Source organism: Macrobrachium nipponense, chromosome 20 (genome assembly GCF_015104395.2).
Source record: "Macrobrachium nipponense isolate FS-2020 chromosome 20, ASM1510439v2, whole genome shotgun sequence".
NCBI classification, from domain to species: Eukaryota; Metazoa; Arthropoda; class Malacostraca; order Decapoda; family Palaemonidae; genus Macrobrachium; species Macrobrachium nipponense.
The window spans coordinates 4,480,990-4,495,356 of NC_061089.1; the positions used below are offsets into that span (position 1 = coordinate 4,480,990).

General features: G+C 41.1%; 1 protein-coding gene across 1 annotated transcript in view; it reads right to left on the bottom strand.

Moving 5' to 3' along the window:
• LOC135221717 (signal recognition particle subunit SRP72-like) overlaps nucleotides 1–14,367 on the bottom strand; it is a 73,235-nt gene that overhangs the window by 986 nt on the left and 57,882 nt on the right. The window contains exons 8-12 of the mRNA XM_064259504.1: nucleotides 11,407–11,571; nucleotides 10,717–10,875; nucleotides 9,974–10,149; nucleotides 8,890–9,096; nucleotides 1–50 (exon numbers count right to left, since the gene is read on the bottom strand). The exon at nucleotides 1–50 is cut by the window's left edge and continues 986 nt beyond it. Coding sequence (XP_064115574.1) covers nucleotides 1–50; nucleotides 8,890–9,096; nucleotides 9,974–10,149; nucleotides 10,717–10,875; nucleotides 11,407–11,571 — 757 coding nt within the window. The remainder of the gene's footprint in view (nucleotides 51–8,889; nucleotides 9,097–9,973; nucleotides 10,150–10,716; nucleotides 10,876–11,406; nucleotides 11,572–14,367) is intronic.

A 14,367-nucleotide genomic window follows, 5' to 3' on the forward strand; every position in this document is an offset into this window, starting at 1 on the left:
TTGGTGTTGCTTGTGATGTTTTGTGAGTGCCAGCTGTCTTTGTGATATCACTGAAGATAAAGAAAAAATAAATGTCACAAATTGCAATCATTTACTACAATATTAAATATGATATTGTTATTTTACAATAAAGTTTTGTACATACTTACCTGGCAGATATATACTTAGCTTACGTCTCTGACGTCACGACAGAATTCAAAAACTCGCGGCAAATGCGACAGGTAGGTCAGGTGATCTACCCCCACCCGCCGCCTGGGTGGCAGGTGTCTGAACCAATCCCCCTTTCCAGTCATAATTTTTCTTCCACCTGTCTCCTGAGGGGAGGCTGGGAGGGCCATCAATCGTATATATCTGCCAGGTAAGTATGTACAAAACTTTATTGTAAAATAACAATATCATTTTTGTACATGAACTTTCCTGCCAGATATATACTTAGCTGATTGACACCCTTGGTGGAGGGGGAAAAAGACAGAGGTAACAAGGAAAAAGGGGAAACAACATCTGTTGTAGGATACTAACAACCTTGGTTCTTACCTGATAAGGCTGAAGACTTCATAGTTACTGTCTATTAGTCTGCAAAGCCTGAAGAGCTACACAGCGAGGGCGTGACCTACAGCTGAAAAGACTCTTTGGGTCTACGAAGGGATTTGATATCCACTTACTCAGTAGAATCCAAGTCGGATCATGTCAATGGGGATTCGCCCTCTTAAATGACAGAGCCTGACCACTCTGCCAATGCAGGGAGCATTCTAGCACGAACAGATCACCTAACCATTCTATATGTTAGCAATACGAATAGAAAGAGATGCCTACCCGCATCCTCTTTCAAACAACCATAAAAACACAACACAAACAATAGGGGAAAAAATTTACAAAAGGATTATGCTTTCAGCTCCCTGCCCCAGCACCGAATCCGCCGATACATACGGGCCTAACGCGAAGCACTTCTCGTAAGTAATCTTGACGTCTCTAAGGTAGTGGTTCGTGAATACTGAATTGCATCTCCAGAATGTTGCTTTCATCAGATTCTGGAGTGATAATTCTTGTTGAAAACAGCCAACGGACGTCGGAATGGGCTCGTTACCTCGTGAGCCTTGACTTTCAAAAAGCTTGAAGTGATCCTCACCGCAAGCCAAATGTGCTTCCTTCACGAGGCTTCTAATAAAGAAGGACAAAGATTTTTAGACAATGGTCTACTGGGATCCTTAACAGAGCACCAAAGTCTGTCCTTAATGCCCTTAAGAGACTTCTTCCTCTGGAGGTAGTATCTTAAAGTCCTCACAGGGCAAAGAGTTCTTTCTGGCTCTTCCCCTACCAGGGGAGCTAAGCCTGGAACCTCAAAACTCCTTGGCCAAGGATTTGAGGGGTTCTCGTTCTTAGCTAGAAAAGAAGGAAGGAAGGAACAAATCACGGAATCTCCTTTGAAACCTACCCTTCCTTCTAGAGCATGAAGAACTCTAACTCTTTTGGCAGATGCTAAAGCCAAAAGAAACAGAGCCTTCTTCGTAAGATCCTTGAAAGAAGATGACTGGGGAGGTTCGAACTTCGAGGACCTCAGGAAACGAAGAACCACGTCCAGGTTCCAGCTCGGAATTTGAGACGAGGGTTTCTTGCAAGTTTCAAAAGATCTTAGCAGATCATGTAGATCTTTGTTGTTGGAGATATCTAAATTCCTGTGCCTAAACACAGCTGCTAACATGCTCCGATATCCTTTGATGGTCGAAACTGCCAGACCACATTTATCCCTGAGAAAAACCAGGAAATCTGGCGATTTGGGTCACAGAGGTACTGGAGAGGAAACAATTCTGGTTTCTGCACCAACGGCGAAAGACGTCCCACTTCGACTGGTAGACACTAAGGTAGAGGGCCTTCTAGCTGATGCGATAGCCTTCGCTGCCTTAGCTGAAAACCCCTTCGCTCTGACAAGACTTTTGACAGTCGAAAGCCAGTCAGATTGAGAGCGGGGAGGTTTCTGTGATACCTGTCGAAGTGGGGTTGTCTGAGCAGATCTACTCTTTGTGGAAGAGCTCTTGGAAAGTCCACTAGCCATTCCAGTACCTCTGTGAACCAATCTTGGGCCGGCCAGAATGGAGCTACCAGCGTCATCCTTGTCGCTTCCGAGGCCGCAAACTTTCTGAGTGTTTGACTCAGAATCTTGAATGGAGGAAAAGCATAGACGTCCAGACCTCGCCAGTCTAGGAGGAAAGATCGACTGACACTGCTCCTGGGTCCGAGATCGGGGAGCAGTAGAGGTCTATTCTCTTGTTCTTTGCTGTCGCAAAAAGGTCGATATGAGGTCTGCCCCATAACCTCCACAGGTCCTGGCAAACTTCTGAGTGCAGAGTCCACTCCAGAGGGAGCACTTGATTCCTCCTGCTCAGGAGATCGGCTCTGACATTCCTTTCTCCCTGTACGAACTGGTGAGGAGAACAATCTTCCTTGCCTGAGACCACAACAGCAAGTCCTTCGCTGTTTCGTACAGGGAGAAAGAGTGTGTCCCCCCCTGCTTTCTTATGTAAGCAAGGCTGTGGTGTTGTCCGAGTTGACCTGAACTATAGCATTTCGGACGTGGGGCTCGAAGGCTTTTAACGCCAACCACACTGCCATCAACTCTTTGTTGTTGATGTGCCAGGACACCTGTTCCCCCTCCCAGGTGCCTGACACTTCTCTTGACCCTAGGGTCGCACCCCAACCCGTCTCCGACGCGTCGGAAAACAATACTTGGTTCGGGTTTGGCATGTACAGAGACAGACCTTCTGCAAATCGGAGAGGATCTGTCCACCACAGAAGGTCCTTCTTGATTCCTTTTGATATCCTGAAGGAGAATTCCAGGTCTAGAGAGAGACACCTCCAGTTCCGGTAAAGGAAGAATTGGAGAGGTCTGAGATGCAACCTTCCTAGAGAAACGAATTGCTCCAGCGAGGAAGTGTCCCCAACAGACTCATCCACTCCCTCGCTGTGCATGCATCTTTCTCAGGAAGGTCGTTAGTTTCTCTTGGCAACGAGCAATCCTCTCTGGTGACGGATATGCCCGAAAATCCGGAGAAACCATCCGAATCCCTCCCCCATATATATCAGCTCTTGACACACCTGGGGGGGGGGGGGGGGGGATTAATTGTGACTTCTGGAAGTTCACCAGAAGCCCCAACGAACTTGCTAAAGTCAGTGTCTTTTGTAGGTCCTCCAGACATCTTTCTTGTGAGCTTGCTCTGATCACAATCGTCTAGATAGAGAGACAGCCTCACTCCTCCAAATGTAGCCACTGCGCTACATTCTTCATTAAACCCGTGAAAACTTGAGGGCTGTCGAAAGGCCGAAGCACAAGGCCCTGAATTGGAAGATCTTCCCTCCCATCATGAATCTTAGAAACTTCCGTGAAGAAGGATGGATAGGCACATGGAAGTAAGCGTCCTGAAGATCTAGGTACACCATCCAGTCCCCTGGACGAAGAGCCGCCAACACTGAAGAAGTTGTCTCCATGGCGAACTTCCTTTTTTCTACGAAGACATTCAGGGCGCTTACATCCAGAACCGGTCTCCATCCTCCTGAGCTCTTGGGAACTAGGAACAGTCTGTTGTAAAAACCCGCAGAATGAGGATCTTTCACTAGTTCTATCGCCTCCTTCTCCAGCATAAGATCTACTGCTAGAGAGAGGGCTTGATTCATGATGGGGTCCTTGTACTTGGCTACCAACTCCCTCGGAGTCGTCGTCAACGGAGGTCTTGATAAGAAGGGAATGAGGTAGCCTTTGCGGACAATCGAGAGTGACCAGTTGTCCGCCCTTTCTGGGCCCAGACGTCGGCAAACTTCAGAAGTCTGGCACCCACTGATGTCTGGAGGACTTGAATCCTACTTCTTCCCTCTGATGGATCTAGAGAAGGTCTTCCCTCGTTTAGTGGGTCTAGATCCTCTAGAGGAAGAAGCTCTGGCAGGAGGGACTCCTCGAAAGGCTCCTGCCTAACTGGAGTCTCTCTCTTGGTTTTAGCTTGGAAAGAAGAGTGAGGCTTCCTGGTAGACTGGGCTAGCATGTCCTGTGTAGCCTTAGCTGAAAGGGCACAAGAAACATCCTGAACGATCTTCTTAGGGAATAGTTGAGGAGAGAGCTGAGGGGATACAGGAGAGAGGCTCTCTGAGCATGCGATACTGATTTCGTCAGGAACGAACAGTACACAGATCTCTTCTTGATCACTCCCGCTCCGAAAAGTGAAGCTATTTCACTCGATCCATCCCTCACTGCCTTGTCCATACACGTGAGAACACTGATAAGATCCTCAGGAGAAATGGAATCCGGGGTCTGCGTCTTCTTGCCAAACGCCCAAAGACCAGTCTAGGAAGTTAAACACCTCCAGGACTCGGAACATTCCCTTCAACAGGTGGTCAAGCTCATTCATCCCCATGTCGTCTTAGCAGACATGAGGGCAGAGGTCAAGAGGAATCACCAGTGAAGAGAAGTCCGAGTCTGCCGAGGATGGAAGAACGAGGCCCAAGGGTTCTCCCGATTCATACCAGAATCCTAGTTTTCCCAGTAAGCTTAGAAGGAGGGAAAGAGAAAACACGTCTTCCCTTTCTCTTCCTTCGTAAGAAGCCACTCACCAAAACCTCTAAGCGCCTTCTTCATGGAGATTGCAGGCTTCATCCTGACACAGGATGAAACCTTCGAAGTTTTCGAAGTCGAAAATAACGAAAGAGGCGAGGGCGGGGCGACAGGAGAAAGGGCGTCTCCAAATTCCTGAAGCAACAGGTCCGTCAACCGCTTGTATGAAGAAACGGAGGAATCCTTAGGAATTCTTCTTCTGAGGGATCCTGTTCTTCTTCCGCCGAAGATCCTTCACGATCCTTACGATGAAAGGCTGTCTTGTCCTCAGCCGAGAGTCCATCCTTGGAAGAATGTCTGGAAGAACTCTGACATCTAACCGGGGAAGTTATAACTTCCGTTGAGCTTCTGCCTGAAAACTCCTTCTTGTCAGGATGAGGGCGCATTCTAGGCTCTTGGCGCCTAACGAACGCAGGGCGAAAATCTGGCGAAGAGCGCCTATCAGGCGAAGAGCGCCTATTAGGCGAAGAGCGCCTATTATGGCGAAGAGCGCCTATTAGGCGAAAAGCGTCTATCAGGCTCCTGGCGCCTGTCTAAAGGAGAGCGGCTGCCTGGCGAAGAGCGCCTGTCATGCGGAAAGCGATTATCAGGCTCTTGGCGCCTGCTGCGAGGAGAGCGAATCTCTGGCGACGAGCGCCTATCAGGCGAGAAGCGTCTGACAGATTCCCGGCGCCTAACTCGAGGAGAGCGAAAATCGGGAGAGAGCGCCTTGAAGGAGAAGAGCGCCTACCAGGCTCTTGGTTGCCTGCTAAGCGAAGGGCGGCTGACAGGAGAACGAGCGCCTGTCTACCGAAGGGCGTCTGGTCACAGGAGAGCGAAAGCCTGAAGGAGAGCGGCTACCATGAGAAAAACGCCTACCAGGCTCCTGGCGTCTGCCAGCCGGGTAGAGATCCTGTCTCGAGACGAGCGCCTGTCAGGAGAGGCTCGTCTACGGGAAGCATGCCCCTTGTCCGACGGAGAAACGATGTCCGCAGGAGAGCGCCTCGTACTACGATCCACTCCTGGAGAGAGGCAGTTAGTTACTGACGAATAGCGTAAGCCTGGAGAAGAGCGCCTGGACTTCTTTACCGGGAGCGAGACGTCCTTCCTACGACCAGCATTCACAATCAAGGAGTCAGCCAGAAAGCCGTAATCTGCGCCTGCAGACTAGCCAACACACGTGTAGGAGACTTAACAAAGTCCTTCACGGGAGACGCAGCTCTGATCCTTACTAGGAGAGCGAAACTCCAAAGAAATCCTCGGTTTCTTGACATCCAATCCAGGATTTTCCGAAAAAACTTCAGGGCTGGAGGGGAGCGCGGAAGAAGCCTGCCAGGCTCTCTTCGACGGCCGAGAAGCTTCCGAGGAGCTCCAACCACGTTTGGGGCGAAGGAGAAGGCGAAGACGAGAAGCATTGCCGTAAGACTTCTCTCTTGGCGCGATCCAAGGTAGCCTGGGATCGAACATCAGGCGCTACCGAGGGACGCCTGACCGGTTGGGGGTTCTCCCTAACCTTCCTGCGGCTTTCGACTTTCCTCCTCCACTGGGTCTGGGAGTCTGGAAGAGGTCTAGGCCTAGAAGCATTAGGGAGCCGATCAGACGCACCCTCCACTGCACTGGGATCACTGCACAAATTGCTATCACTCTTACCTTCTAGCACTTTAATTTTCAGCTCCATGCTGCGAATAGTGGCTCTCATAGTGTCCACCTCCGAAGGCGCATCTTCGGGTTCGGTGCAGGAAGCAGGGGCTGAAACTGGTAAAGGCGCTACGTCTACAACAGGGTTATCAACTTCAAACTCGCTAGCGCGAGACCTACTAGAACTCCTAGATGAAGCTTTCCTAACCTTGTCCTTCTCAAGCTTTCTTACATAAGAAGAAAGCGCCTTCCATTCTTCTTCATTCAAATTACCACATTCATTACAAGGGTTAATAAATGAGCAGTCATTCCCCACACCTCATGCATACTGTGTGAGGGTCTACCGCAGCTTTCGGTAGCCTCACCTTACAATCGGTAACAGAACAAACTCTGAACATAGTTGATTTCTTAATTTCCAAATCAGACATAATGAAATTCCAAGAATAATCAAAAGAATAATCCAAAACCGGTCCACAAAATCGCAAATGCCAAGCCAAGGAGCAGGTACTTCACCAAAAGTCCGTTGAAACAATCCAGGGCGAAACGAGTAATAATTCAATCGAGAGGTATCAACAACAGATGTAGTCAACACCGGCGACAGAAAAATTATGACTGGAAAGGGGGATTGTTGGGCAGACACCTGCCACCAGCGGCGGGTGGGGTAGATCACCTGACCTACCTGTCGCATTTGCCGCGAGGTTTTGAATTCTGTACGTGAAGTTCCAGAGGACGTAAGCTAAGTATATATCTGGCAGGAAAGTTCATGTACAAAAATTCATATTTCCAATGACTTTTTGTAATATTCTGTACAGTACATATTTACAAAATTTTTGACATTTTTTTCCAAAAGTTTAAATTGCTATGATAATTTTTAGAAATGAGCAGTTGAATCTACTGAAAAGAAGACAGGTGATTTTTATAAGTATTACAGCAAACCCCTGTACATATTTGCGCATTCCAGATTTGTGTACTACTGTATTTGCGCATTTCTCTCTGGAACATTACACCCATTATCCGCGGAAAATTTGCTTACTCATGGTAACTTTCTATGAGAGATATCCACTCATTCTGTTTTTTTTTTAATCAATTTCATCATAAAATGTACTTTTTGTGACAAATCTATTAAAAAAAAACAGGTATAAAACCTTTTTAGTGGGTTTTCTTGAGCTTTAACTAACAAAAGTTTGAAGCCTTTTTACAGTGTTTTCAAACATTCACAGATTCTAGCTATTTGCGGGGATCTGCTACACATCCCCCGGAATACAGGGGGAACACTATATACAATTCCCTTATATTCACAATGAAAAATGTAAAAAAGCACTGTGTAAGTATACAGTAAATAATACTGTTTTAACACAAGAAAACTAATTGAAGTTATATTGTTATAACATGAGTTCCATGAGAATTAATAAAAACACTGAAGAATGGATAACAGCAGCAGCAAGAGAGAGAGAGAGAGAGAGAGAGAGAGAGAGAGAGAGAGAGAGAGAGAGAGAGAGAGAGAGAGAGAGAGAGAGAGAAAGGACCACAATGAGCCAAATCATAGCAAAGGAAGAAATGAGACAAGAAGATTTTAGAAAAAAGTATGAAAACTTTATTTTACAGGATAATGAGTGGCACTACAGTGCAAGAAGTAAACAGGTCTAAAATTGCTTAAGCAGCATGTGATAAGGTTAAGTATAGCTTAGTTTGACCAGACCACTGAGCTGATTAACAGCTCCTAGGGCTGGCCCGAAGGATTAGATTATTATTTACATGGCTAGGAACTTATCAGTTACTTAGCAACGGGACCTACAGCTTATTGTGGGATCCAAGCTACATTATATCAAGAAATTAATTTATAATCACCAGAAATCAATTTCTCTGTTTCCACACTGGTGGTAGCTGGAAGCAAACTCAGGCTACCAGAATGATAGGCAAGTACATAACCCACTCGTCCAATGAGAAACTAAGCAACATATGAAAGTATTGGAGAAAGTGATGGGGGGGGGGGAGAAGTTAGCAAAAAACATTATTAACTGGCAATGGCCAGATTGGCTCGATGTCATAGAAACGAATTTCAAATCACCAGAAATAAATGTTTTTTCCACATTGGCAGCAGCTGGGGGCGAACTCGGGCTACCAGAATGATAGGCAGGTAGCAAAGTGGCGGTACTGGAGAAAGTGATGGGGGACAGTTAGAAAAAAAATTTAAAACTGGCAATAGCCAGATTGGCTCAATGTCATAGAGACTATCATCAGTGGTAGTCTTGTAAATAAAACTGCTCAAAGAAGAGTACCATGAAGAAAAAAAAAAAAGACATTATATCATATATCTGAGAGTCTAGAAACGGCACTTGACAATTTCACCAAAAAATGGAACTAGATAAGCACTATGAAAGCAGAAAGGGCTAGAATGAATTTCATGTTAGCATAAAACACAAAAACATGACTGAAGACAATGGCAAGAATTACGGAAGAATTTGAGATTAATGTTGCCACTCATCAAGGATAAGCAAAGTATTCTCAACCATACCAATACTGTGAAGGAAGCTACAAAAGAATGCAGATGACTTAATGTTAAATACAAAAATAGAGAAAGAGGTCTAAGAGGTCCTTCAAAAACTGAAGAGGGGCATGGAGAAGTCGGGGTGAAAATCAATGACAGCAAATCAGGCTTATAGAGGCGAGTCACTTACAACTTATCTGCAGCTTCACTTGAGACCCCCTGTGTGCCCTTCATGACTTCCTTGATACGACGGTCCTTCTTTTTGCGGTAACCTTTCCGCTGCCACTTAGGCAGCCAGCGCTCAGGATCAGGTGTTATATTAGGATTATAATCCTTAGGGAGTCTTGGCTTTCTCTTCTTCTTCTTACTCTTTGTTTTCTTGGCATCAGCAGGAGTCCTATATAAACAAGAAGAGTTAAATGCAAGTTTATCTTCATAGTTTTTATCACAGGGTATTTCTAATTAATTACAATTTGCATACATCAATAAATGTAATTCTGACTTTAAAGTACGTATCATTAAAATTCCCAAGAGTATCAACCACACAAAAAACTGAAGTTCCTTTATAAAATTTGCAAAAAAAAAAAAACAAACAAACAAACAAACAAATAAATAAATAAATAAATAACAAACAGACAATATTTAGATTGGGTGAATGAATATTAAAATATTACATATCATTCAATATTCATACTGTAAATATTGCGCTCTGTTAAACAATATTGAAATAAGCATACTGTAAATGAATTTAAACCAGAAAATTATTTTATCAAAGGTGGGTATAAATTCAGCTGATACACAAGTTCCCCATAATGAAAGTTAAAGAACTAAAGTATTTGAGAGGTGACAGGACTTCAACTGGTGGCAAAGGTTTTGCATATCATCTAGCTACTGTTTTATCCATTTTAAAAACTTTGTAACATCTAATTTGCTTGGTTTAATTACGGTATGTATTTAGGCATATATACTATTTATATTTACAAAGTTTGCAATTTATATGAATACATAATGAATTATGAGGATGACTTTCACATATCCCTATATCAGGTCTCAAGACCCTACCAACAAAGCAGAGAGTAATTCAATTCATTTTCTAAAACAGTGCAATTTATCCAACTTAAATTACAAGAGAAAACACTCTGCCTAATAGAATGCAGGCCTTAAGAAACATTTATCACGAACTACATCAAGTACTGTGCCACTTCATCAAGTTATAAAAATGCTTACAACAACAAGTACCAAATACGTACAACAAACATTTCTCATTTACTTACATAACACTCTTTGGAGATGCAGGAGAAGAAGGCGAAGCTTCTCCACGTCCCTGATGTAATTTCTTGAAGTAGCGCTGACCAAGAGAGGCTTCTAGTGCTTCCACATCTAGGTCAGGTGCAATACTATTGACAGGAGGCAATTCACGGGATAATGACTGAGCAGCAGTGACATCATACTGTAACAATTACATATTATAGGAAAAAATTATTTTACCATATAAATATTATACAAGAATGATTAAAACAAGAATAAATGCTGTTTTACCAGCCTGGCTCCCTTATGTATAATAATTTCAATAAGAATACTGGACTTAGCTAAAAAATACACATCAAAATAGGAGTCATCTTTTTTCTACTCCATAATTTACAGTAGCTATAGACTAATAATAATTTTGTTTAACAGTCTGCTACTGTATACAAAACATAAACCATTCTATGTATAAAGTAAGTAAATTTGAAATTTAAATCTGAATTTCAGAACAGTTTCATGTAGTATCTACATATGGGGAGAAATGACATAGAGTAGGAGGAAAAGAAAAAGAATCTGTCAAATAAATTAATGTAATAAAATGACAAAAATTCATCCAGTATTAGACTGATTGATTGATTGATTATGAAATTTAGGTCTTGAAGACCAAGCGCCAGAATCCATCAGGCTTATTCAGCACCCTAATGAAAATGAAATATATAAATTAGTATTAGACAAGTTTTGAAAATGGGAAAAAATTAAAATTCCATTCTACCTGAGCATAAGCAGTGATTAACTGAGCAAGAGTATTAACATCTTTTGGGTTGATTTTTCTTAATTCCAACAGCGATGCAGCTGCTGTTGGGGCATCACCTCCTCGTAAGTGGAAATCAGCTGCATGGCGCCATAACTCTGCTAACTGAACTGAAGATGTCTGCAAAAGGTGGCAATACTCTACATCTTTCCTATAATAGTAAATTCTGCAGAATTATGAAATACTCTTAACATATATTACACAAGTCATCAATACATCAGAACTACTGCAAAGTGCAAAAATTTAAATTTAGAACAAGTAAAAAAAAACTTTCACTTCGGTTTGATACGTTCTAAAAAGTAGTGCAAAGCGCAAAATTTACAATTCAGAACAAGTAAAACTAAATTTTCACTTAGTCTTGGTACAATCTAAAAAGTTCTCAAGATACTGGCAGTAACAGGCAGCATCAAAAGATAGAAAAATATGACTTGTAGGGCACAAAGCCTAAACCAAATCAATTAATTCCAAAGATTTTTCAGTATATATTTAGAATTTTCTCTTTCTCGTAATGAAACCTTACAAAACCCTCGCATCAACAATTAATACTTAGTTTCATTATTATGCAAGACACTTACCAATATGACATGAATGTAAGTGGCCCTAAGCCTTTGTTTAAGCATCATTCTAATGAAATTACAGAATAAGACTTACTTTATTCTTTTTATGCCATTCAACTGCCTGACGCAGAATGTTTGCTGCCTTTTCACGGTCCCCTGACGCCAGGTAAAGGGCAACCAAAGCAGACACAATACCTTGCCTATATCGATTAATCTCTTCAAGGTTCATTAACATTGAACAAGCTCCACTTTTGTCACCCTGTAATTTAAAAACATAAAAAATACTATATTCTTATGTCACACCTTGTTTATTACACAAGATATCTCTTATAATTTTGTACAAATGAAATATTTTAAGGAAAAAGACCTGTGCATAACTTCTGCAGTAAAGACAACTTTGATGATTCATTGAGAGGCACTGCTAATTACAACTATTTAGGGAAAACATTTAAAATTTCCATAAATCAAAATTAATTTTTTCATACACAGCCTATAACTTTTATACAGCCAAACCTTGTGGCCTTCAAATGTCCCAGATGAAGATCAGTTCAGGATTAGCTTTGTAAATGAGCCAACTGAATTCTCAGGTCCACATCAAGCTCCTACATCACCTTTTGCGGTGTACAGACATTTTCTGTTATAGGTCAGCAAGGCTTAATTCTACTATATAACAAGACATTGTTTGATTAATTGATGGGTTGATGGCTGTACAGTTGGCCCTCAAGTTCACAAGATTTCATTTTTTACCTTGGTTATTCAAGTTTTTTTTTTTTTTATCAATAATCAATCGTGATATTTTTAAAAATTTTACAGCTCTTTGTAAAAACATTTTGTAGGTATCACAACTTTATAACCATAATGAACCAAACTTCTTATGTTACACAGTAATTAATATAACAAGAAACATCAACATTAGCCTAGCATTCAATTTCTTGTGCATGTGTGTTTCTCTGTGTTAAGCTTCACTTTTATTTCAATGAATTTCAAGTAGTCTGTTCATAATACTATAAATAATAAAAACCACACACAAGACAAAGGCTTTTTAAAGCATATATTAATTTGGAAATGAAGACTATGGTACTGTTGAAAAGACAGTACCTAATACAAAGGCTAATCTGCAATCATGCATTTGTAACTCAAGATTTTGACATTACAGGGTAATTGCAAAAAAAAAAAAAAAAAAAAAAAAAAAAAAAAAAAAAAAAAAAAAAAAAACTGCAGTAAAAACTGATAAGTTGCATTAAGAAGTCACTGTAGTAAATGCCTGAGATAACAGCTACAAATGCAACAACGGAATCAGATTTGCAGTATCAATATGTACAGAAACAGCATCTTTGTATACCAAAGCATGTTTAATAAGGAAAAGTGTATTACACATTTGTCATATTTCTCTTTCCCATGTTCAGAAATTTACAATACCTGGGCCCATATTTATCAAAGCTCGCAAATCCTTAAGAGTACTCTTAAATCATTAAAACACTCTTAAAGTTATGAAAATTCTTAAGAGAAATTTACGAAGCCTCTTACGCGCTATGAGTACTTATATCTCAGGCCGAGATTTAAGAGTGGTGGAGGGGTCTCCTAAGTACTTAGGAGTTTCTCATAGCGGTAGTCACAGACTGTAAACATGGCAGACGAACAAGAACACCGCGTTCGCCGCCCGGGGAAGGAATTTTTCGTCCAATCACTGGATATAGTTCGTGTTGTAATTGACGATCAGTGAGTTTAAAAAAAGATATAGAGTTGATCAAAGTGGCCTCATGTATGTGACTGACTTGATCAGAGAGGCGATTGCCAACCGCACAGAGAGGTTTTCTGCGGTTTCTAACATATCAGTCTCTCTCTCTCTCTCAAAATTAATGGATTGATTAATTTGATCACATATATTGGCACAGGATTAGACACGAAGGGTCAAGAATGGAATGAAAATGAAAATCCTTAGGGCTTTTTTTGGTTAGTAGCGAGAGAGGAGCACTAGGCCTATAGTACTAGTGCTTCACCTCTTTCATGTCTCATTTATTTGTGTGTGTGTGTGCGTGTGTATATATATATATATATATATATATATATATATATATATATATATATATATATATATATATATATATATATATATATATCTATCTATCTCTATTTCTATCTATCTCTATCTATCTATATATCTATATCTATCTCTATCTATCTATCTCTATCTATCTATCTCTATCTATCCCTATCTATCTATCTATCTATTTCTATCTATCTCTCTCTATCTTCTCTATCTAGCTCTCTCTATCTTCTCGATATATTTCAATACTCTCTCTATCTACTCTCTCTCTCTCTCCATCATCTCTATCTTGATATCTATCTATCTTCTAGATCTCTCTCTATCTATCTATCTATCTATCTACTCTATATCTAATCTATCTATCTATCTCCCTATATCTATCTCTATCTCTATAATATCTCTATCTCTTATCTTAATCTATATATCTTCTATCTCTATCTCTATTATCTATCTCTATCTATCTCTATCGATCTCTCCTTATCTATCTATCTATATCTATACTATTCTATCTCTTATCTTCTATCTATCTATCTCTACTTTTGAATTCAACAATAATATACAGATCACAAGGTTAATACCATAATTAATGAATATATTGAATTTTTAAAATACTTTTTTTTATTAAAATAATGGCGAAAATCGTATATTCATGGATCGTAGCACACTATATTTTCCGCTATTGTTAGAGAGATCTTCGCTTAAAAGTTTCTCCTAAACATTCCGTTTTTCATAGCTGAGAGATTTTCTCAGAGCGTTGATAAAACACTCTTAGAAGTTCCTCTTAACTATGAGTGATTGAGTGACTTAAGAGAGAATATTTATGAGATGTCATAGGAGCTATGATAAATACCGGCCCTGATCTCTAATAATTGCCACTGAGACGTTGAAAACACTTAAAGGGTACTGTACATTGCTTGTTACACTTACAAACTTATCTTTCTTTATCGAAGACGATTACGTGCAAATTAAGAATCCCTCCTTATTTCAAGACCATTTGTAATGAGCTGG